The sequence below is a fragment of the Propithecus coquereli genome, unplaced genomic scaffold (genome assembly GCF_000956105.1).
Source record: "Propithecus coquereli isolate 6110/MARCELLA unplaced genomic scaffold, Pcoq_1.0 Scaffold114, whole genome shotgun sequence".
Classification (NCBI taxonomy): Eukaryota; Metazoa; Chordata; class Mammalia; order Primates; family Indriidae; genus Propithecus; species Propithecus coquereli.
In genome coordinates, this window is record NW_012135414.1 from 4,075,726 (window position 1) to 4,101,868 (window position 26,143).

General features: G+C 40.9%; 1 protein-coding gene across 3 annotated transcripts in view; it reads right to left on the reverse strand.

Moving 5' to 3' along the window:
- The window catches only part of NFX1 (nuclear transcription factor, X-box binding 1), a 77,434-nt gene extending 51,291 nt beyond the window's left edge, over positions 1–26,143 (reverse strand). For all 3 annotated transcript variants that reach the window (XM_012656495.1, XM_012656487.1, XM_012656504.1), the window contains exons 1-7: positions 25,967–26,143; positions 21,307–22,308; positions 13,377–13,535; positions 11,088–11,165; positions 7,468–7,573; positions 5,484–5,555; positions 3,313–3,452 (exon numbers count right to left, since the gene is read on the reverse strand). In XM_012656495.1, the coding sequence (XP_012511949.1) occupies positions 3,313–3,452; positions 5,484–5,555; positions 7,468–7,573; positions 11,088–11,165; positions 13,377–13,535; positions 21,307–22,308; positions 25,967–25,991 (1,582 nt within the window). In that variant the 5' untranslated portion in view covers positions 25,992–26,143. The remainder of the gene's footprint in view (positions 1–3,312; positions 3,453–5,483; positions 5,556–7,467; positions 7,574–11,087; positions 11,166–13,376; positions 13,536–21,306; positions 22,309–25,966) is intronic.

The following is a 26,143-nucleotide window of genomic DNA, read 5'->3' on the forward strand; positions in this document are numbered from 1 at the left end:
AATATTCCCTTTTTTCCCACAGAGGTATAATTAACATGTAATAAACACATATTTTAGGCATTCAGTTTGATATGCCTTGATAATTGTATACATCTGTGTAACCACCACCTAAAACAAGATATCAAACATTTCTATCAACTGAGAAAATTTCTTTGTCCCTTCTCCCAATTTCCACCTCTAAGCAATCATTTTCTAATTTTTATTAGGAAAGATTAGTTTTATCTGTTCTTAGATTTCATATAAATAGAATCATAGAGTAACTTCTCTTTTGTATCTAGCCTCTTTGATGTAATGTAATGTTTTTGAGATTCACCTATTTTGTTGCAAATGTCACTAGTCCATTCCTGTTTATCGCTGAGTAGTATTCCACTGTGTGAAAATACCATAATTTATCTATTCCTTCTTCTGCTGATGGACATTTGGGTCGTTTCCAGTTTGGGGCTCTTATGAACATATATTCCTGTACAAGTCTTTTTATGACTTAGGTATGCAAATATCTAAGAGTGGAAAGGCTGGCTCATAGTATACACAAAGGTTTAATTTTATAAGTAACTGCCATATAGTTGTTAGAAGTGGGTGTATCATTCTACACACCTGCCAGCAATGTATGAGAGTTGCCAGTTGCTCTACCCTTGCCAACATTTGGTCATGAGTCTTTTTTATTTTAGCCATCCCAGCAGGTGTGAAAAGGTACCTCACTGTGGTTTCTTTGTCATAATTCACACACTGCATAATTCCCCCACTGCATAATTCACCCACTTAAAGTATACAATTAAATGGCTTTTAGTATATTCAGAGTGTGTGTCCACCACCACAATCAATTTGAGAACATTTTCATTAACTAAAAAAAAAAAACGCTGAACCCCTTAGCCATTACCCCCCATCCCACGATCCCCCAAGCCCTAGGCAACCACTAACCTACTTTCTGTCTTTACGGATTTATCTAGTCTAGATATTTCATATAAATGGGATCATACAATATGTAGTCCTTTGTGACTGGCTTCTTTACTTAGTATATTCTGGAGGTTTGTCTGCTTCGTAGCATGTACCAGAACTTTGTTCCTTTCTATGGCTGAATAATAATCCATTGTAGGGACAGAGTCTTGCCATGTTGCTCAGGCTGATCTCGAACTCCTGGCCTCAAGTGATCCTCTTGCCTTGGCTTCCCCTAAGTGCTAGGATTACAGGTATGAGCCACTGTGCCCAGCCTCATTTACGAGTTTTGTGGGGACACATAGTTTCATTTCTCTTGGGTATATGCTTAAGAGTAGAAATGCTGGGTCAAATGCTAAGTCTATATTTAATCTTTTGAGGAATTGCCAGACGGTTTCCCAAAGTGACTATACTATTTTACTCTTATTATAGTTTCAATTTGCATATTCTCTATTGTTTAAAGGTGTTAAGCACATTCCATGTGTTTTTCAGCCATTTTTATAATTTCTTTTGTGAAGTATTGTTCTAGTCTTTCACTCACATTTTTGAGTTGCTCATCTTTTTTTATTGATTTATAGGAATATTTTAAATATTCTAGATACAACCTATGATTTATCTATTCTTTTTTTTTTTTTTTCTGAGACAGTTTTGTGTCCGGAGCCATGAGGCCCGGCAGCTGCTTATCCAAGATGGCCGCGAGCCATGTGGATCGGCCTGCTTATCTAAAATGGCCGACCGAGCCCGCGCATTTGCAAAAGCCCGCGAAAGAGCTTGTAAGTTTCTATTTACCCATTATGACGTAGCCCTTGAAAGCCGCCTGAGGGTTTCCTTATATGGAAATCCTTTGGCTGGAAAGCCAGAGCCTCGGAAAGCACCGCCCCTTTACTGTTACTTCCTCTTTCTGCCTTACTTAAGCCTCTGCCCTACTGCCAATAAACGAGACTTGATCAGACTCCTGTCTTGTCTCCATTTCTTGTGTCTCCTGCCTCTCCCAATTCCCACTCCCCCCTCCAGGGTCCGCGTTGACTACCCCGCGGGTCGGGACAGTTTTGCTCTGTCGCCCCAGCTAAAGTGCAATGGTGTCATCACACCTCACTGCAACATCAAACTCCTGGGCTCAAGTGATCCTCCTGCCTCAGCCTCCCGAGTAGCTGGGACTACAGATATGCGTCACCACAGCTAATTTTTTCTATTTCTTTTTAGTAGAGACAGGGTCTCCCTCTTGCTCAGGCTGGTTTTGAACTCCTGAGCTCAAGCAATCCTCCATGCTTGGCCTCCCAGATTGCTAGGAGGTGTGAGGCCCAGCCTATTCATTTACTTCAAGTGTCCTTTTTTTTTTTTTTTTGAGAGAGTCTCACTCTGCTGCCTGGGCTAGAGTGCCGTGGCGTCATCCTAGCTCACAGCAACCTCAAACTCCTGAGCTCAAACGATCCACCCGCCTCAGCCTCCCAGAGTGCTAGGATTACAGGCATGAGCCACCGCGCCCGGCCTTCAAGTGTCTTTTCATGAGTTGAAATTTTAAATTTTGATAAAGTCCAATTTATCAATTATTTCTTTTATGGTTAGTGTTTTGTCCATGAAATCTTTGCCTAATGCCAAAGTCATTAAAATATACATATAGTTTCGTCTGGAAGCTTTATGTTTCTGGATTTTATATTTATATCTATGATTCATGTAGAATAAATGTTTGTGTAAAGACTGAGATAGGGGTTGAGGTTCATTTTTTTTCCCCATACATATATGCAGTTGTTCTAGTAACATTAATAAGACTTTCCTTCGCCCACTGGATTAATACCTTGGTTGAAAGTCAATTGACTGTATATATGTGGATCTATTTCTGGACTCTATTCTCTTCCATTGATCTATTAGTCTTTTTTTTTTTTTTTTTTTTTTTAAGAGACAAGGTCTTGCTATGTTGCCCAGGCGGTCTTAAACTCCTGGCCTCAAATCCTCCTGCCTTAGCCTTCCAAGTAGCTGGGAACATAGCACTCAGCTTATTAGTTTATCTTTACACTAATAACTGCAGTGTCATAAATATTGTAGCTTTATTGTCTTTAAATCAGGTAGTTTAAGTCTTTCAAGTTCTCTTTCAAGATTATTTTGGCCTTTCTAGGTCCTTTTAAAGCAGTTACTTTAAAATAGCATTTTAAAATCTATAGTCCAAATTATATAGGACTTTGACCTATACTGGTATTATGTAAGCAAAATGATAAAAATCATCTAAGCATTCTATCTCTAGTTCTCTCCACTCAAGGTATCAGAGCTGAATAGAATCTCTGTGACTCCAGGCTTGAGACCAATTGATGTGTATCATGATAACCATGAATAATGTTTCAGAAAAGTACATAAGCATTGCTAGCTCGTGTGCTCACCACTTACCCTGGTTCAGTATGATCCGGCAAGGCTGGCACTGATCCCCATGGCACAGCTCAGCACAGCGGTGCTGACCACAGTTCAAAACATTCTCACATGGATTAGAACAGTGGACTGAGACAGCCTGACCACAGCGAACTGTGTGCCTGTAAAGACAGGAGATGTGAAGACGCATCAGTCTAAAAGTTCTTGCTGGACTGTTAAGCTAACACTGAAGCTCAAACCCTCCCCTCAAACCCTACTAAACCTTTCTCTTAACCTCGTTTCCTACATTTTTTCTATATGTCTCCTGCCTCCAATTCTTATTTCCTCAATTACTCTCCCTTCTCCACTTTCTTCTTTCTCCTTATTTTCCATCCTGCCTTTCTCTCTCCCCTATTTTCTGACCAGTGAGGAAACGAAGGCTATTCTTAAGTATTTTTTTAATGTGCTATCGTCTCCTGAGTTCCATAGAGCAGCGTGCTCTATGGGGAAAAAGCCCTGGAGGAAGGTTTAGAAGATCTGGGTTCTGTGCCTAGCTCTGCCTGGACCTCCCACAGTACCTTTCAGACAGAGAGGGAAGGGCAGCTATAATGTACCCAGATCTGACATATCCACACTGAAAGCACAATGGCATTTTCCTGACACCAGCATTTTGGCTTTTTATGCAGCTACAATACTTAGAACATACTGTATGTGACTTTGATTCAGGGTGGGGAAATCATTCTAGTTTTGTTTTACTAAATATCCTGATTTTGCCAACTTCCTGGCTAGAGGATATGAGGCCAGTATTTTTAGACAATTATCTTCAGGTCTGTTTCCAGGATAATGGTTTAGCACTTGGAGTCTACTGTCTTATAAGAAGACTTTTATTCTGTCCCCTACTCCCATTTCAACTATATATTTATGTTAAATACATAGACGATCAGTTTGCAGTACTCAGCATAATGGCTAACATTGACCTATCATGCTACCATTTTGCCTAGCACCATGGTTAACATTAACCCCTTGAGGTGGAAACTATTATTTTTCTACTGTATGATAAGAAAAATGAGGTTCATCGAGACCAAGCAACTTGCGCAGGATCAACAACCAATCAGTGGCAGAGCCAGTATCTGACCTTTGTGACCCAGAACCCTACATGTCAATCTCAGGCCACGCTAAGTTCAGTAAATGCTAAACAACCACACACCACTGAAAATCTACATGATCCATCTCATCTCGTGGTTCAGAAATCATTTTTATTATCTTATTGGGCCTCAGAGGCACTCCACAGCTATCAGTGATTCTTGCACTGATGATGCCAGAGAACTTGTATTATAATGAAAAGAGGGTGCATTCTGGGGTCACTTAATCTTTCATTCAACGACATTCACTGAAAACCTCCTAGATGCCCATTACTGTGCTAGGCACAGGAAAATGATCCCTGCCTCTTGGATAGTAACATACCTGGGTTCAACTCCTGGTTCTGTCACCCACTAGAGGCTAAAAAAATTGCTGTGGCTTTGGCATTTCACCTGAAATGGGTAAGCTCACAATCTCACTGAGTACACAACTTCTTAATCACTTATAACTGCGGTCCCAACCCCCAGGCTGCAGAGCTCCACAACCCCCCCACCACCACCTCCACCCCAGTCCGTGGAAAAACTGTCTTTCATGAAACCGGTCCCTAGTGCCAAAAAGGTTGGGTTCTGCTGACTTATAAGATGGTAAAATAGGATCGGGGCAGTACAGGAAACTACTATTTATAGAGAAGTACTATTTATATCTATCATTTATTTATATCTACCTACGAATCTTTTACTTTAGAAATTCACGGCTGGGTGCAGTGGTTCACAATTGTGATCCCAACACTCTAGGAGGCCAAGGTGGGAGGATCACTTGAGATGAGCTTGGGCAACATAGCAAGATCCTGTCTCTCCAAAAATTTGTTTAAAAATTAGCTGGGCATGGTGGCACATGTCTATAGTTCCAGCTACTCAGGAAGTTGAGGTGGGAGGATTGCTTGAGCCCAGGAGTTTGAGGTTGCAGTAAGCTACAATTGTGCCACTGGACTCCAATCTGAGTAACAGAGCAAGACCTTGTCTCAAAATTAAAAAAAAAAGAAAAGAAAAGAAAAGAAAAAGAAAAAGAAATTCACAAGAAAATCATCCATGTGGAAACTGAGTAAGGTCTTTAGAGTGCAATTCTAACGTTACCTGGTCCGTCCACATTCACATGTTTTAGTCATAAAGGCAGGGCAGGGTGGGCAAGGTCCAGGATGACAGAGACTGAAAAAGAAAGGCTTCAATGAATAGACCATACACATGAATCTAAACTTGAAGAAAGCTGTTCCAACTGGGTCCTATTATGAATGAGCAACAAATAAAGCTACTATAAAATGTCTTTGTATTTGTCTAAAGTTGATTAAACTATTTTTAAAAGATATCAACTATATTTTTATGAAGAAAAAAGTGGCATCGTTATCACTTCATAATATTTAACTGGAAAAATAAAGCCCAAGCAGAATACTGTTTTCATTTGAGTCTGACAGCTAAAGATGACATTTTCAAATATGGTCTTGGCTCACTTACAGGTGTGTTGGGCATAAAAATAGCTTGCTACTCAGGTGAACGGCAGGATGGCCAATATGGTCCTACAGAACATCAGAATCTAAGCAAACTAACAGAGCTCAAATCTACTAGGTCCATGAGAAGTACATACATTTTCTCATCAGCTAGTGAAGTAATAATCAGGCACTGGTTTAACAATGGAACAGTGAAAAGAAGGCTGACATGAGGGGAGGCATGCTAGTAAGTAACATAGGGACAGAACACAGGGCCATGGAAAGAACTGAGCTGAGTGATATGCTTGCTATAGGTCAGAATTAGATCCCTGAATAGAATGCTTTTTATAGGAGCTATGTTATAGAGACCAACAGAAAAACAATTACAAAATGGAATTTGAATATTCAAATAAATACTGTCCTCTTCAAAGCAGACACCCTGGTAAATTATACACTGGTACAGAAATACCACTACTTAAAACATTTTGAGAACTTCTACAACTTTTTTGGGGGAGGGGGCATTCTAAGTGATGGCAAATCACAATCCTTTAGGAATTAAAAGTCAATCAGAGCCAAGTCTAATTAATCAGGTCAGTAACAGAATTTGATATAAATACAAGTGTACCTATAAAGTGGTATGCCTAGGTTTTTTAGTTTTTTTAATAGGACTCCTAAACCAGCTCTAATAATCTTTAAATAAGATTTAAACACTGAAAACAACCCAGGAACAAGTGCCTAGTCTTTTAAGGTGACCCATTTTGACAGACAGTAGACATAAGGTTAAGCATGTTTCTTTAAAGATGAGTATCATTATTTAGTAGTTGTATTTCACATATGTCCCAGTCCTTTCTTTCACCTTTCAGGTGAAATAATTTTCATGGTTGCACATTTAAATAACTTTAGACTGATAGATAAACTGCTGGTCAATGTGGGTGACTCCAGGTTTTTTCAAATATCCCAGAAGCCTGGACTCAATCTCAGGTTTTCTTAATTTTGAGAGCAGTGGCTGTAACACTGGCTACATATTGGAATCACCTGGAGAAATTTTAAAACTATAGCTGTTCAGAACCCAGGATTGTAACTGATCAATTGCTTCTCTATTACTGTGTATTTCTCTTATTATTTAGAAGCTGACTGGATACATTCTAAAGCTTGCTATTTACTGCAGGGAAAAGATTCACATTCTCAAAACACTGTCTGATAGGACCTTAAACAATTGTCTTTCTCCAGACAGAAGGCTGTTCTATACATTCTCTTTGGACCTGCATATCACTGGGGGATAAAATATATGAGTCTCGTTTCTTCTTAGAAGCCAGCAGTGTAATACAGTGGAAGGAGCACTGGCTTTGGAAACCACTGCTTCACCATGGCCTAGCACTGTGACATTGGACAAGATACTTGGCCTTTCGAAGCCTCATCTGTAAATGGAAATGATAAATAACTATACATCACTGGGTTGTGGTAATGACTCAACAAATTAACTTATGTAGAGTGCCAGGCACAGAGTAAGTGCTCAGTAAATGGTCCCATATCACCCTTCACCCTGATAAGTTACATGTTAACCAGATATGTGTACTTAAAGCCACCAGCAAAGCATATCCACCAGGAATCCCAAGGGGTCTAGCATTCCAACTTACAGGTTACAGGAATGTGGGCAGTCCTGGCCAGGCTGTTTCTTTCTACAAACCTCACCACAACTATGTGGAATTTCGTTTCTGCTCCATTCAGGATTCTTTACCTTGCCTAAAACATATCAGATCAGAGAGTCAATGGTACAAACTTCAACCACATCCTCAATGTTAATGAAACAGTACAGTATAGTTAGGCAGCATGAAACGTTAGTGTGGTTTTCATTAGTTCAACAAATGTATTATCTCACATTCTAAAATAAAAAGATGAATGTAATGCTATTTATCAACAGCTTTACTGAGTATGATAAATCTTAAATTCCGGATTACCCAGGAAAGATAAATAAAAAGTCATTTTTACTTATGAAAATGCCATTTTGACTAATGGACACATTTAATCTGAGACAAACACCTACAGATAAGCTTTTTGTAAATGGTCTCGGGACAGATATGGAAAAAGCTGCTGTAAAGATCAGAGGAGGGAATAAGAGAAGAATACTAGGGGAAGGGCAGCAGACAGTAAGAGATGGAAAGAACATAAACACCCTCTTGTAGTAGGAACTCGCCTATTCACAAGCTGTAAAGTAGGTACAAAAGGGCTATAATTTTATAATCAATGTCACTCTGCAAATCTTGACTGAGTATCTTCCATGCACTTAGTGCAGAGGAGGGAAGAGTAAAACAGGCACAGAATCCTCTTTGCCCTTGAGGAATTCATCCTCACTTGGGCAATTTGCACACTTGGGCAATTTGCACACTAAAAGACAGTCATCCCCACTCCAAGGCCTCTGCTTTTCTCTCTATACTGTCTCTTTCAGAAATTTTATTCATGCTGAGAGGTTCAACACGCCAAAGGTCACTGGTTCCCGAATCTACAGTTTCTGCCTTGTCCTGAATCCTCAGTTTCAGTCCCACTTGTCCAAACGTCTGCTGCACATCTCTGCTTGGGGTTTCACAATCATCTTAAACTGATTTTACCCATAGCCAAAGTTCACGTCTTCCATCTACAACCCAACCCCTCCTTCAGTGTTCCCTACTTCTGTCAGCATCACTGTCAGAGTCACACTCAAAAACTAATCATCACTGACTCCTCTTCTTTTTTCAACATTCTACTTAATCACCAAATCTTGTCAATTTTTCCTACACAGTATCTCTCACCTCATCTCCTCTCCCACGTCAGCTCTTTTCTCTCTACTGGCAAAACTGCAGCTCCAGACTACTACAAAAGCCTCCCTGCCTCTGTGCTTTCTTGCTCCAACACAGTGCCCTGGTTTTCCCCTAACATCTTCCAATGGCTCCACTTCTTTTCCCTGACTCTACATCATGGGTTTTTTCTTTTTCCCTTCAGGGTTCTGTATCACATCCCTTCTTCACTTCTTACCCTTTTTACCCACTGGTTCTCATCCACTTTCCTCAACTGTGGCCATAATCCCTACGTCCTGATCTTCAAATATTCCTACGTGCCTGTTGGACATCTATCACTGAATGTCCTGCCCACTCCTCCAACTCAACATTTCTAAACTAAATTCACTGTTCCCACCAAACCTTGTTCCTTTGATCTGCTCTTTTCCTTGGTATCACCAGTTCCAAAAGCATGAAACTTTGGAGTCACATTTGGGTTCCTCCTTTTTCCTTTGCTATTAATTCCTGTTTACCTTTCCCTTTCTAGCCCATTCATTAGAGACCTTTATTATTCTTCATTTGTATTATTATTATTTTTTTTTTTTTGAGACAGAGTCTCACTCTGTTGCCCGGGCTAGAGTGAGTGCCGTGGCGTTAGCCTAGCTCACAGCAACCTGACACTCCTGGGCTCAGGCAATCCTACTTCCTCAGCCTCCCGAGTAGCTGGGACTACAGGCATGCACCACCATGCCCGGCTAATTTTTTCTATGTATTTTTAGTTATCCAGATAATTTCTTTCTATTTTTTTTAGTAGAGACGGGGTCTTGCTCTTGCTCAGACTAGTCTCAAACTCCTGAGCTCAAACAATCCGCCTGCCTCGGCCTCCCAGAGTGCTAGGATTACAGGCGTGAGCCACCGCGCCTGGCCCTTTTGTATTATTTTAAGTCCCCAAACTGTTTAGGCACCAAAATACTCACATACAGCCATCAAACTAATTTCCATAAAGAATCACAGCCTGGCTGGGTGCAATGGCTTACGCCTCTAATCCCAGCACTCTGGGAGGCCAAGGCGGGAGGATTGCCTCAGGACAGGAGTTCTGAGACCAGCCTGAGCAAGAGCGAGACCCCCAAAACAGAAAAAATCAGCCGGGCATGGTGGCACATGTCTATAGTCCCAGCTACTAGGGAGGCTGAGGCAGGAGGATCGCTTGAGCCCAGGAGTTTGAGGTTGCAGTGAGCAATGATGATGCCACTGCACTGTAGCCTGGGCAACAAAGTGAGACTCTGTCTCAAAAAAGGAAAACAAAACAAAACAAACAAACCAACAAACAAAAAGCCTCAGAATTTGACAGTAAAATATATAAGACCAGCAGATTCCACGTAAAAGAGTGGCCAAAGTGAGAGAGGGGATAACAAAGGGAAGTTTCCTCTGGAATAGGCATTTGGGGTCAGATCTTAAATGATACAATAGATGAGAATTTAAAGAAAACAGGGGGAAAACACTCTGATAGTCAATGAGTTCACTGAGGTACTGAATCTAGAAGAGTTTACAGTAATGACTAACTCTTGGTGAAAGCTGCTAAGTAACAGGAAAGGAGAAATATGAGCTGATTAGAAAAATAAGGAGAGCATGCAAGAAGAGCTAGTCATTTCAAGAAGGGTGGTCAAAGGTGTCAAGGGCTGTCATGCTGCCAAAAAGGTTATGAACCCTTAAATCAGCCCTAGATATGATTAGGAAGAGGTCACTGATGACTTCTGAATAATACAGTTTCAGTCTGGCAACAAGGACAGAGCAAAAACGCAATGGTTCAAGAAGGGAAACCAATGGTTAAGAAACAAAATCTGAAAAATCAACAACTAGATGGAGAAGGCTAGTCATTAAAAGATAGGCAGGAAAGAAAAAAAAAGACATGCAAAAAACAGGCTAGCAGTAGGAATAAGCATCTGGATCATGGAAAATTTTTCCTAATATATAGGGGAACTGAGCTATTCAAAAACAGGAAGAAGTATTCCGTAAAGAGGGAGGATGCAAGGATAGAGTTTGTAAGGCTGGTTTATAGAAAATCTCTCTGTTTATTACAAATGCCAATGACTTATTTCTTGGATTACAAAAAAACACCACTTTTTACTTTTTACTCATGTTGCTCAAATCTGGAATATAAAAGCCATTACAGCCAGGGGTGAGGGAAGCTCATGTCCATACCTGTCTCAGCCACCTGGTCGGCTCTAGTCTCAAGCTAAGACCAGGGAGACCAGCACCACAGCTCAGAAGCTGTATGAGCCTGGTTGGCATGATGAGAAGGCCCATCTCCAGAACAGTCTGTGAAGGGCACAAAGGCTGTGACTCTAGCTATGTGATGGACCACATGAGTATGGTCTTGTAGGCTCTTACAGCTTTGAAGTCTTAGTAACTTCTAAAACATCCCCAGCAGACCACCTCTCCTGGACTGGGAACTGAAGTTCAATATATGAAGTGAAAGAGACTCCAGTGTACGGAAACAAACTTACCGCAGAAACAAGTGTAGGTATTAGGAACATGTGCAGAGACATTCTGACAGGCAGGGCACCTCCAACCACTCTGGCCATCTGTCAAGAAAAATGGGAATAAGCCAAATGAATTTTCTTTCAAAAAGCACATGTAATCTTTAAAAATTTAAATCTGTAAGAAGCTACAATTTTGAAGCAGGGGTAGTAATTTCAATGTTAAGTATGACAGACATTTAAGAAACAAATTCCTCCCCCCACCAAAAAAAGAAACAAATTCACAACACTAAATGCTTTGCTTAAATACTGCACTTGGGATTATATTTATAAGGACTTTTAGAAAATACAGTGAATCAAGTGGGTATCCATTTTGTTTTCTTTCTAATGTCAACATCATCTGAATCTTGGCTCAAAAAAATAGGGTAAAATTTTGTTTTAGTTTTACTTTTTAGAAACAGGGTCTTGCTGTGTTGCCCAGGCTAGAGTGCAGGGGTATGATCATGGCTCACTGCAACTTTGAACTCCTGAGCTTAAGCAATCCTCCCACCCCAGCCTCCTGAGTACCTGGGACTACAGGCATGTGTACCACACCCAGCTAATTTTTAAATTTTTTTGTAGAGATGGGGTCTCACTATATTGCCAAGGCTCGTCTCAAACTCTTGGCCTCAAGCAATCTTTCCACCTCAGCCTCCCAAAGTACTGGGATTACAGGTATGAGCCACTGCGCCTGGCCGAAATATTTGAGTATATCCAGAAAAACCTATACATTTTGAATTAGAGATCAATAGTTTAGGAAGCATACTATTAATAACATTTGCATTATCCATAGAATAGACTACTAGTATACTTTGGGAAAAGCTTACAATATATTATAGAGAAGATTTGTGAAAGACAGAAGCAACTTCAATATCCTAAAGGTAAATTAAATAATTGCTTTCCATAAATTTCAAAAGCAAACTATATAAGAAATGCTTTCTATAGTTGCTACTTACATAAAAGCTACTGTAACAACATGGATGGAAGTGGAGGACATTATGTTAAATGAAAGAAGTCAAGCACACAAAGACAATTACTGCATGTTCTCACTTATATGTGAGAGCTAAAAAAGTTAATACCATGGAGATAGAAAGTACAATGACGGTTACCAGAGGGTGGGAGGGGTAGTGGGAAGCAGAGTGGAGGACAATAAAGAGTGGTTAGTGGACAGGTGTGGTAGCTCGGGCCTATAATCTTAGTACTTTGGGAGGCTGAGATAAGAGGATCACTTGAGGCCAGGAGTTTGAGACCAACCTGAGCAACATAGTGAGACCCTGTCTCTACCAAAAAAACAAAACAAAACAACAACAACAAAAAAACACCAGAAAAATTAGCTGGGCATAGTGGCATGCACTATTCAGGAAGCTAAGGCAGGAGGACTGCTTGAACCCAGGAATTTGAGGTTGCAGTGAGCTATGATGAGGCCACTGTACTCTAGCCCACACAACAGAGTGAGACCCTATCTCAAAAAAAAAAAAAAAAAAAGAGGGATTAGTTAATGGGTACAAAAATATAGTTAGGTAAAAAGAATAAGATCTAGTGTTTGGTAACACAATAAGGCAAGTACAGTTAAGAATAATTTTTTGTATATTTCAAAAGAACTTGAAAAGAGAAATTGAAATGTTCCTAACACAAAGAAATGATAAATGTTTGAGATGACAGATATCCCAAGTACCCTGATTTTATCATTAAACAGTGTATATCTGTATCAAAATACCACATGTACCCCATAAATATGCAGAACTATTATGTACGCACAAAAATAAAACTTTAAAAATGCAAAAAGGGCCAGGCATGGTGGCTCATGCCTGTAATCCCACCATTTTGAGAGGCTGAGGCAGGAAGATCGCTTGAGCTCAGGAGTTTGAGACCAGCCTGGGCAACATAAAAAGAAGACCCTGTCTCTAAAAAAAATAAAAAAAAAAAAGAGATAAGAAAAAAATAATTAAAAATAGAATTACCATACAATACAGTAATCACACTACTGTGTATATATCCAAAGGAAATAAAATCAGTATGTTGGAGAAAAATGCTAACATTTTCAATAAAAGTAACTGATTTTATCACAACCTAAATATAATTTAATATTGTTATGTTTAGCTAGTTTATTTAAGATCTATAGCTGAATTCTGGTCATCTGAAACATATGATTAAGGTAACACGCTCTTTGCAGACAAAAATATTTAAGTGGAATTAAACAGTATTTTTAAAGGTAGGTTTAAACCTGAACATATCAAATAAATAAGAATAACTACTCAGAAGAGAAAAATAATTCACCTGCTTGAGATGCTGGAGACCTTGCCCATTTCTTTATGCAGTTCAGATGAAATACATGATAACAGCTCTGACAACTCCACACTGGGGCTGTGACGCGAACCAATTCACAGCATACCATGCACTCATATTTTTCTGTAGTTAGCTGTTCAATTAGAGAACCTGTTTAATGAAACAAAACAAAACAAAATGATAAACACAGAAAAGCATTCCTTACTTCAGTCAACCAAGGATCAGTAAGTCATTTGAGAGAAGAATAAAGGTATAGAGATTTGAAGGGATATACGATTCTGAGCAATGTGGTTGGCTGTTCAGAAGGAGCAGGAATATGCTGAGGTACAGGATTTAGGAAGGAGACACTCAGATGGGGATACCCACAACTGAGGAAACATTCCTAAGCAACTGCCCAGGAAAATACCAGAGTAGCCAAATGTTCCTTGTAACACAGCTTGAGCATGCATGGGGCAGAGCACTATAGGATCTTGCCTTGCATTCTCTGATTCCAGGAAGCCCTGAATCTAACAGACCCATGGATTTAGGCTAGGCAGGAGTTTGTGAAGCAACACTGATCAGCTGTAAGAAGCCTAAGCCTGGGCAGGTTCCAACAACCCATGGATGGTGACATGGTTCCAGCAATTGCCATGAAAGTCTTTAGACACTCACTCAACAAAGACATGGTTGGTGTCTACCACCAGCCCTTCGGTAGGGTTACCAGACTGAAGGAGACACAGAGTCTGGCTTCAAGAGCTCACCATCTAGTGACAGAAACCAGTGTATAGCATCATAAGAATCCTCCCAGATTTATTCCTGAATACCTTCACCCACTTCCAGATTTTTTCCTCAAACATGATCATGACAAAGTCTTTCTGGATCCCAGCACAGCCAGGCAATCTCAAAGCTGAGTGTATATGTGTATGTACATGTGTATATTTCTTAGTATTATTGTTGTTTTCAGGTCCAAATAGGTTAAAAGAAATAACTGACCTCAAATACAACATTCCAAGTGCTATGCTAAAGCACTTTACACGTATTATTCAATCCTCTCAACACGGCTGTAACATAGGTTCCACTTTAAATATGAAGAGAAACTAAGGCTCCAAGTGATTATATTACTCACCCAAGGTCACAGAATTAGAAATTTAAAACTCAAAATTCAAACTCACCATTATCTGACTCAAAGGGTCACATTTCAATCATTCTGTAATATTGGCTCTTTTACGATTATTTTCTGATTGTTCAATTTAATGTCAAAAGAAATACAGAATACCCTGAGACTGTAATCTTTGTGACAAAGGACAGGGCCTTGTCTACTTTGCTCAATGTAGTATTAATATTTCCAAAGTCTGGCATATACCAGGTGCTCAATAAATGTTCGTTGAATAAATGAATAAATGAGTGATACCTAGTCTGTTTTATTATCTCTTGCCGTGAAAGCTGCAGGCATCCCAAAATTTCTGAATAGCTCTCTCCCTTTATTCTCTCCCTGGAATAAAAATACTTCGTGTGGCTGATATTAAAGGGAAACCTACCTGCTTTAGATTATACATGAATACATCATAAAACTGAATTCTATTATAAAACCAAAGAACAAGACTTAGATTCTTTATTAAAAGTAGGGCTACCCTATCCTGTATAGGTTAACATCTATGAATAACAAAGTTAATTATATTTTCTACAAGTTAGCATGTTCCATGTAGAAGATTCTGGTGAGGTTAAGTAAGAGAGCTCATGAGAGAGATTAAGTTTGAGGCTTCTATATACAAGAGGCTGATTGGGACAGAGGAATAATCTGTGAGAATTATTTTTGGGGTGAATTTTATAGAAAATGTCTACTGATCATTCCAGAATAGAATGGACTTAGAAGTAAAGGACACAGAAAAGTAAGTGAGGTAAGGAACATACTTAAAAATACTACATCGTATGTTGTTTTGATTTTTACCCTAAAGATTATCTTTTTCATCGTTTCTCTTATTCATCAAGTTTAGAGCTTGTTAATAAATAAGTATTGTTTTATAATTGTTTTAAAATCCAGTTGCAGTAAAATTTGACCACTAGGATGCACATACATAGGGATGTGGTGATGGCTACCACCTTTGAATAACTCAGAAATTACTGGTAAGCCCCTTCCAAAGGCTTTCTCTCTCATATCCCACATTCAATATGTCAGCAAATCCTGTTGGCTCTACTTTCAAAATATATCTAGAATCCAACCTCTATTGCTATCCCTCTGGTTCAAGCCACATTTAGCTTACCGGGATTACTACAATGGCCTCCTAACTAGTGTTCCCACCTCTGCCCTTGCTCTACTATAGTCTATTCTCAACACAGCAGCCAGAGGAAGACTACTAAAATGCAAATTAGGCTGGGTTTGGTGGCTCATGCCTATAATCCCATCACTTTGGGAGGCCAAGGCAGTAGGACTGCTTGAGCCCAGGAATTTGAAACCAGCCTGGGCAATATAATGAGACTGTGTATAATGAGATACATAGTCAGCAAAACAGGCAAAAATCTTCTGTCCTTACAAAGCTTATTATCTATTGTGGGAAGGTAGACAATAATTAACAAATAATAAAAATATGTACCATCATCAGATAGTGATAAGTGCTATGGGAAAAAAAAACAAAAAAGCAGGATAGTGAACATTGGCAGTGGGGTTTAAGTATTATAGTTTTAAAGAAGGTGATCAGGAAGGCTTCTCTAAGAAGGTGAACGAACAGGCGGCTGCACCAAATCTGCATGGTTACGTGATTTCCTAGAATAGCATTCAGTTGTCCTGATGCTGGAATAGAAAGGTAGATTTTCCAGGGATGGGATTCTGTCAAATGGCTTGGCAGAGGGGTAATACTTCAAATAACTTACGATAAAGCCCAGCCTGAAGAGAGAATGAAGGGCTGGGGGCTGACAAAACCAATAGTAGGTGCAAGAGACTGAGAGCCGGGACAGGTGGTTATGGTCAAAGAGTGGAACATAAGACTTTAAGATTTCAGAGATAGGCACCCCCAGGGTTTGGGTGTTGTTGAAGAGAAGAAATGAAGATGAAGGTCATCGTAGTTGAAAAGATCAAAAAACTTGAGGATGGTACAATCCATATGATCACTAAAGTCACCCAGAAAAACAGCAGGTTTTATGGTAGATCATTCTCAAACTTGAGCATGCATTAGAATCAACTGGAGGCTTGTTAAAAAATTAAGATTGCTGGGCCTCACTTTCAGAATTTGTTTGATAAGTCTGAGGTGAGGCCGAAAAACCTGTATTTCGAACAAGTTCCCAGGTGTTACTGATGGCTGCTGGTCCAAGACTATACTTTGAGAACCACTGGGGTAGAGAAAAGATATAGGCAAGATACACCACTAAATAAAGGCTGGGGCTGGGAGATTTGGAGAATGATAAATGACAAAGATAAGGAGACATGGAAGGTGATGTAGCTAAAAGGTGTTGTAGCAACTAGCTTCAAAGGAGCAGGGATTTTGACACAAAGGTGGAAGAATAATGGCTCAGTAACAACACTGGGGGCCGGATGCGGTGGCTCACGCCTGTAATCCTAGCACTCTGGGAGACTGTCACAGCACTCTAGCCCAAGCGACAGAGCGAGACTCCATCTCAAAGGAAAAAAAAAAAAAAAAAAAGAAATGGCACTGAGGAAGACAGAGCGTGCTCCTCCCATTTTCCAGAAACTAAAAATAAGTGAGATAAAGGAAAACAGCAGACTCCGAGAAGTAGTGAACTGTGAGAACGGCATAGGTCAATTAAGAGCAGAAGCATGGCAGAAACAGGGCATTTTGTTACCACTCACTGAATGATGGATCCAGACAGTCTGAGAGAACAAGAGCAGTGCTAGGTTCTTTTAGTACAGAATGAGAGACTGCTCTTAAATAACCATGGAAACTTATATTTGGGGTGATCCTCTCCCTTCCAATCAAGGTTTCACCTCCACCACTCTATCAAAACTGTCCTTATCAAGGCCAATAACCTTGACATTGTCAAATCAAATAGTCAATATGCAGTTGTCATCTTTTTGGATCTATCAGTAGCATTGGGCACAACTGGTCATCCCCTCCTCCCTGAATCTTTTTATTTGGCATTTAGAACAAGATTCACTTCCTAGCTCAATTACTACTCATTCCCCTTTTCCTCTGTTGGATCCCCATTTTTCAACCTTGAAACACTGGAGTATAGCAAGGCTCAGTTCTCAAACTTTTCTTTAACTACACTCACACCTTAGGTGATGTCCTCTAGTCTGTTAAATATGATCTCTATATTGACAATTCCCAAATTTAAATCTCTAGTCCAGATCTCTTCCCTGAATGCCTTATATCATATCCAATTCCCTACTTAACATGTTCATTTGGAAGTCAAATTTGAGGCAATGTAAATTTAACCAAATTTTTTATATTCCTTGAATAAGACGTAAATAAAACAAAAGGAAAAACACCATTTCCTATAAGAAAAGACTAAACTATCCCAGATGGGAGATTAAGGAGCCACGACTAAATGCAAAATAGTTCCCTGGATTTGATCCTAGAACAGAAAAAGGACATAAATGGAAAAACTGGTGAAATCCAAAGTCTGTAGTTTAGTTAATACTATTGTACCAGTATTGCTTTCTTAGTTTTGACAAAGGTACTCTGGTTATATAAGATGTTAACATTAGAGGAAGATAGGTGAAGGATATAGGGGAATTCTTTGTACTGTCTTTGCAACTTTCCTATAAATCTGAAATTATTCCAAACTAACAAGTTTTTTAAGAAAACGCCTTTTCCTCTCCCAGGCTTTACCACTAAATGCCAATTCCATTCTTCTAAATTGCTCAGGCACAAAATCTTTGGCTTCATCCTTGTTTCTGTCATTCTCTTGTATCCAACATCCAATCTATCAACCTGATCAACACAGTAAGACCCCGTTTCAGCACAAAATTTTTAAAAATTAACTGGGTGTGATGGTGTGTGCCTGTAATCCAGCTACTCTGGAAACTGAGGCGGGAGGATTGCCTGAGCCCAGGAGTTCAAGGTTGGAGTGAGCTATGGTCACACCACTGCACTCCAGCCTGGGTGACAGAGTGAGACCCTGTCTCTAAAAAAAATATATACATACATTTATATGTTTTTTTATGATATATATATGGTCATACCATCCCTCTTCACAAAATCTTCCAGAAACTTCTCATCTTCTTAGTCAGAATCAAATAAATCTAAGCACATCACATTATCTACCCCCTGCTATTTCTCAGCCTCTGCTAACCCCTCTTCATAGCTCACAATGCCCCACCCCCGTCTCAATTTGTTCCTCCCTCTGCCTGGAAGGCTTTTCTCCAGAGAGTCAAATAGTGCACTTCTGTACTTCATTCTGGTCTCTATTCAAATGCCTCCTTTCAAAGACATCAACCTACTTAAAATAGCACCCCTAGGCCCCGTGCGGTGGCTCATGCCTATAATCCTAGCACTCTGGGAGGCTGAGGTGGGAGGAAAGCTTGAGCTTAGGAGTTCGAGACCAGCCTGAGCAAGAGTGAGAACCCGTCTCTACTAAAAAAAGAGAAAAATTAGCCAGGCATGGTGGTGCATGCCTGTAGTCCCAGCTACTTGGGAAGCTGAGGCAGGAGGATCACTTGAGCCCAGGAGTTTGAGGCTGCTGTGAGCTAGGCCGACGCCATGGCACTTGCCCGGCTACCAGAGTGAGACTCTGTCTCAAAAAAAAAAAAAAATAGCATCCCTGTCTCTCTGTTCTCTTAACCTGCATTACATTTCTTTTTAGCCCTTATCACCACCTGACATATTAAATATTTAATTGCTTTCTGTCTGTCTTCCCTACCAGAATGTAAACTCCATCAGTATTCCCTGTACAGTGTTTGGCACATAGCGATTTATGCAATAAATATAAATGAAGTGTTCTCAAGAATGTGAATAATGTGAGGATGTAAGGCCCAGAGAGATTTGTTAGGCAGAATTCTAAGATAGTCTCACAGACTTCTACCCCCTGGTGTGCACACACTGTATAATCTCTTCCCCTTGAGTATGGGTGGGCCTGACTTAATTAGGAGAGCTCTTTTTTTTTTTTTTTTTTATTTCAGTAGGAGAGCTTTTTTAAAAGCGTCCGAGCTTACAGAAAGAAGTCAGACAGATTTTAAGCTTCAGCAGATGCTTTCCGGTAGCCTCAAAGAAGCAAACTACCATGTTGTGAACAGGGCCACATGGCAGGGAGCTGTGGGTACCCTCTGGGAGCCAAAAATGACTCCTCTGGCTAACAGCTAGCAAAACAGGAACCTTAGTCCTATACCTGTAAAGAACTGAATCCTGCCAATAACCAGTGAGCATTAAAGAGGACCCTGAGCCTCAGATGAGATCATATCCTGGCCAAATTTCAGCCCTGTGAGACCCTGAGCAGAGAACCCAGCTAACCTATATCCAGACTCCTGACCCACAGAAACTGTGAAAGAATAAACTTGTGTTATCTTAAACCACTACATTTGTGGTAAATCATTATAAAGCAATAGGAAATTATTAACCAGCCCTAAGGATTCAAAAACAACCCTCGCATAACAACATTGCTTTGCTTCACATACAAGTTGAGTTTCCAAGGACTGCCTGGTGAAGTAAGCAACTAGAACTACTGGCCAGTATAAAAACAGGCCCTGGGCAGGTGGTGGCTTCATAGGTTAAGCTGTATCTCACATTAAGCTGGAGGGATACCAAGATGGTGAAGGTCTATGAGGAAGAGCTAGTGGAATGAAGCTAATTAACCTTAATGAAATATACACTCGTCAGGGCAAAATGATGGATGTATTCAAATATTGCAAAAGGCTGATTTGCAATGACGGGGAGGGGAACTGGAGAAGAGAGACTAGTTGCTACGCTGCTCCACAGGATAAAACTTGAACCAAAGGATAGAAAGTATTTATAGGAAAGAAGCCTTGAGTTCAATGTAAGGATGAACTCTAACTCTAACAGTCAGAGCTAACAATCAGAGCTGAGTTCCTAGTATGTTCCAAGAGCTGTGTTAGGCAGTATGGTTACAAAAATGAAAAGAAAGATACAGTCTCTGCTTTTAAGGAGCTTACAGAATAGTGGAGGGCACTGACACATAAACAAAGTATGATTTCCAGGAGTAAATTCTGTAATAGAGGCATGTATATGTAAGAGAAAGACATACATGTAAGGGCTGGGATTAATGCTATCTGTAGATGTGAGAAAGGTTTCCTGAGCATGTGACTAAAGCAGCTTTTGAAAAATGAGTAAGAATTCACCAGGGAGTTGAGTGATAGAAATTCTAGACAGAAGGAACTGCATGCAACAGCATGAAAAAAAAAAACAGTATAGAATCCAGAGAATAAAATGTGGTGGATACTGAGGCAGCAGAAGATGGGATTGTTGAGTAAGGCAGAAGCCAGAATCTGTATGTGATGAGGACCAAACAGAATTAAGCAGGACAATGACACAGTTCAATGTTTTGGAAAGATTGCTCTCTGATGCCGGTGTAAGAGATGAACTGAAAGAGAGAAATTTAGAGATGCTGAAATCAGTTAGGTCTCTGTAACTAAGCAGACAAGATGAGATGATGCAGGATGAAACCAACAGAGGAGGTAGATATGTTACAATCCCCTACTCACGCTTTCACAACTCAAAAAACTCTTGTAACTGGATAAACCATCCATATTTGCATTTTAAAAATAGCCTCACAAAATTCCTTATTTGCGAAAAAAAAATAATCCTTATTTGCATTTGCTTATGATATATACAAAACTAAGTGGTTACCTACTAGAGAGAGGGGAACAGCAGGTGGCAGTAGAACCCAGGCAGATGGTGAATAAAGGTGGAAAGAGACTTTTTACTGTGTACCTTTTTATGCTTTTTGGTTTCTAAATTGTATGAATATAGTACTTATTATTTAAAAATTAAATAAACAAAGACCAAAATATTTACACCCATCTAGGTAGGTTTACCTGTGTGTGTTTCCACATTCTTTAGTACATGGTTCTGTTTGCCTCGGGGGAAAGGAGATACTACTGGTGGATCCTGCCTCCGTATAGTGCATTTCTCTTGGTCAACCCTTCTGGAAGACTTGATGACTGCCAAGTTCCCACTGTCACAGGCAGATTTTGTTGGTCTTTCACTGAGATTATCCTTTGGAATGGGGGCCATGCTTCTGAGTCCTGCATTTGTATGCCGTTGGCCCTCCTGTTTTGGTGGATTCCTCCCTGGTCGTGGCCTGGCCCCTTCCACTTCCCAGGGAGGCCTCTTCTGTGGGTATCTTCTCTGCTCATTTCGTCTGGCTCCATAACCATCCAATACTCCTTTTCTAACAGATGCATCTGAAGAGTCAGGGTGGAAAACCCCCACAGGTTTGGTATTTTCAAATCCAGCATCCTCAGGTTTTGGAGTCATTCTGTTGCCCCAGTCACATTTGAGTTTCCCCTTGACTTTTGGTCCTCTACCATAGCTGTGTGCAAATTGCGTTGCTTTTTTGGGTTTTGCCCCCCTGGGATCTGCACTGACAGCTTCCTTCTCATTGTCAGAAGGGCTGTGCTCTCTGGGGTTTGTCCCACTCTCTGATCTGGTCACACTTTCTAAGCCAGCTGTATCTGAGGTCTGGTCAGTGAGACCTTGTGCTTTCCTGACTCTGATATGGTGCTTCTCACTCCTCAATTTCTGCCAAGGCTGACTCTGAAGGCCATGGCTCTTGGGTGATTTATTAGAAGCAGAGGACTGGAAAGAAATCTGTTGACTCTTAGGTTTGCTTCCTGAAGAATGATAGCTGTGCTGATGAACAGCAGAGATGTCATCATAACGCACCTGCCTGGAAAGGTGACAGGGAGATGGTGAACTGTAATTTCTTCTACCAATCCTATTAGAGTCTAGTCTCCTTTGAGTGTCACAGTTTAGACCAGAACTTTTTCTCTCCTGAGGAATGAACTCAGCAGCATCCGTATTGAACTTGAAAGTACCTAGGACACAAGAAATAGATATGCCAGTAAAAAAATTAATCTTCACCCACAAAGCCACATTTAAAAATTATTTTCCTAAGTATGAAGGACTTTGTTCAAAACAGGCTCTTAGTGAGACCTATGTTTCCTGTGAAGGTGCCTGTGGAGAACTCAACCATTCCATGTCTAGCAGCCACATACTGCTAGCCACTGACAGCTAAGTGTGTTGCTGAGTAAAAATGCTCACCTGGGCCATAAGGCACTATGTACACATGTATTTATCTGATTAAAAAACTTAAGGTCAGCTAACAGTTCAGGGATATCAACCATCAGGTTCCACGTGGTCTTTCAAAACTTTAAAGTAGCATTGTGTAATATCAAGTCAACAGGCTTTGGAGTAAACCAAATGGGTTTAAAGTCTAGCCCTCCAACTTACAGAATGGGCTTAGGGATATCACTTGACCACTTTTAGCCTTAGTTTTCCCATCCATGATAAAGGATAGTAATACTTATTTCAAAGGGTTATTAAGAAATTCAAATAAGATTTCATAGATAGTACTTAGTGATTATAATAATTTTCATTTCTTCCCCCTAGGAATATATTACAGGTTTTCTATATACAACCTCCATAACATGGTCTAGAATCCAAAAGTCAAAAAAATTAAACATACTCCCCTTTAACCCACTCATCCCCCCTCCCAAGATGCTTCTTGGTACAGTCAACTCAGTCCCTGAAGCCCAAAAACGAAGTGATTTGTCTAAGGACACAAAATTAGTAGCAAAGTCAGAACTATGTGCAGCATATAGAATATGAATTGACAGGGCCCAGAAGACATGGATTTAAGTCCCTGCCCACCACTTACTATGACTTTATGCAAGTTACTTGGCCCCAGTTTTCTTACACTTAATGAAGATAGTAACAATCCCTACATCAAAGAGTCGCTATGAAGAGTAAAGCAAGTTAATAACAAGCAAAAAGTGATTAAAACAGTACTTTATTATTGCTGTTAGGACCACAGACTACCTGAAACATGCAGGCTTGAACACAGATGGGTGCAGTGCAGAGCTTGAGTGTTTTAGGTTTAATAATAAGGCCTAACACGTATTAGGTACTTAATATGTGCCAGGCACTATTCTAAGCACTTTGTATGTGTTATTCATTTAATTCTTACAGTCCTGATGAGAAAACTGAGGCACTGGCTGGGCATGGTGGTGGCTGACACCTATAATCCCAGCACTTTGGGAGGATAAAACAGGAAGACTGCTTTAAGGCCAGGAGTTCGAGATCAGCCTGGGCAACACACCAAAACTTCCATCTCCATTCAAAAAAAAAAAAGAAGAAGAAGAAGAAAGAAAACTGAGGCACAGATAGAGTAAGTAATTTGTCCAAGGCTACAGAGGTTTTCCAAGGTAGACCCAGGATTCCAACTCAGGATGTGTGGCATTAGAGACCTTGCTTTTACACCACATTACACAGACAGAGGTGGGCAGCGGGTACCATAGAACCATATAGTAAAGAACTGAATGAGATCATAAAGGTCATTAGGTAACTTCGCACTCAGTCCAGGATTTGTCCTGAAAGCTTTCACACAGGCAGAAATCTGGGGATGGGGCGGAGAGTCTCACAAAACGGCAAGAGGATTAAACAAATTCAGAAGGTGGCAGAGGTGTTCCGGAAACATAAAAGATAACTTAAAAGGTGGGAATGGGTAGACTGGACCAAGACATATTGTCTAGTTCCCTCCTGCTTGAAGAAGCAAGGGTGAAGGGAGGGGCAGAAATAAGGTCAGTTAAGATGTCTAAAGTAGCCTGGTAAAGGAAGTGAATAGGGTGTTTCACACTGAGCAGTAATGAGTTGATGCAACCAAGAGTCTAGACAGGGTTGCACCTATTCCTATGGAGTTTATGTTCCACCAGACATGAGGTAGTACACAAAACCCTCAGAAAAAAACCCTTAAGAGACACGAGGAAGGGAAAAAGGATACACCAATCAGGAAACCAGATCACAGCAAAGATTGGAGACACTCTAGTCTTTCACTATTTAAGTAACTGCAAGTTACTCAGTAAATAGGAAGTCTCGTCCCCAAGGCATGACTGTAATACAAGTAAGTGGTACCCTAGATCCAAGATAACACAGCAGCCTAGCAGGTATCCAACAGGTGGGTGGAACAGCATCAGGGAGAATCCAACTAGAAGATTATAAAGTCCAGAGACAAAGCCTGGCTTGGTGAGTCTGCCCATGGGCAGAAAGATATCCCCTGGACTGGGCTGCTGTTTAAGGACCTTGGATGGGGATGGGAGGTGTGAGTGACTTAGAGATGATGCTAAAATAAGAACACAAAATAGGAACTAAAGCAAAAACTAAGGCACATGAAAGGGAATGGGGAGGTCTTTGGACTAGGGATTTTGCCTCAGTAGATGCATTATAGGGTGGAAGCAGCAACCTGGGCCACAACGCCAGAAGCCAACACTACGACTCACAACTAGCCCCCACGCAATTTTGCTTCAGACACTGAAGGGTACAGAAATGGGTCAGAAGGGAGCCTGTGGAAGGGAAGATCAATGGATGCAGTTTAGAGGATCTGGTGAAGGACCAGATGGGCAGAATAACAAAACACCAGCCCAAAAAGTTTTCTACCCCTGAAGATGACTTACTACTCAAATCAGGACTAGGATACACCAGTGTTGTGTGTTTCTTTTTAAACTGAGAACCACAGCAGTAAATACATTTTACTTGCCACTTGGTACACAAATACACATATAGTCTTGATGCCCGACAGCTGGTTGGTAGCAAAACTTAAGATTCAGACCAATGAGTTTCCAAACCCCATGCTGAAAATTGCTGTTCTGTTTTTCAGAAAGAGTGGATCATAAAATCGAATCAATGTAGTGGGTTGTGACAAGCATTTTAAAAAATGAAATAGAAAATAGAGTATATTGCAGATAGTAAAGGAAACCATTGCTTCCTGAAACTTTTGGTTTACATTTGTATTTTTGTAAGTGTGCACTAAAGTCGTGATGCAAAATGTTTCCCTTTGGTTGCTGTCCACATACCCACTGAAGGGAACGGAAATGAATGTTTTATTAACAGCCAAATGAGGCTGCCCCTACACACAGAGGCAACTCCGGGTGGGGAAGTGAGCTAACAATTATGGAACAGGTACAGTACAGGGTGGAGTCTTCACAGCAATTAACGTATTTACTCCTAATTGACAGATCACACAGAGTTGGTGGCAGGCTGAGGTTTTAAGCCATTGGTGTTCGGCTCGCGCCCACGTCGCCACCCCAGGAGGTATGAACACACCCTAAGAACAGCGCGCAAACCCGCTACACGTCAGAGCCCGCCACCCTCACGGGCGGCGACTCGGCCGACGCCCGCCTGTGGAAGGTCAGTGCGCTGCTGCCCAGAAGAGCCCTGTGGGCGAGCAGGACATCCATATCGACTCGCTCGGCGACAGGACATGCCCAGTCTCCTCTGAAACCCAGCTGCCGGGCTTCACCACCCGGTAACATATCTCCATACGCAAGACGCGCGTGGCTTGGCCCTTCCGAGCCACTATCCTCAACCGTGCCATGTGCCATTCTCGCGATATGAATGGCCGGAGCCCTAAGACTTCGTCACTGACCCAATTTCCGCTCCCTGAAAGGGGGCCTAGTGCCGCGCGGGCCGGGACATTACCTGAGACAGGAGGCGCCTCCGCCATCCCGTGCTGCAGCCTAAACCAAGCCTCGCAGCCAAGCAAGCACTGTCACCCGGTCACGTGCCCCGGACTTCCGGCGCCACGAGAATGTTCACATCTGCGAGCCGGGAGACCGCCAAGGATGTTGCGCGGCCGGAATATACTGCGCGGCGCGT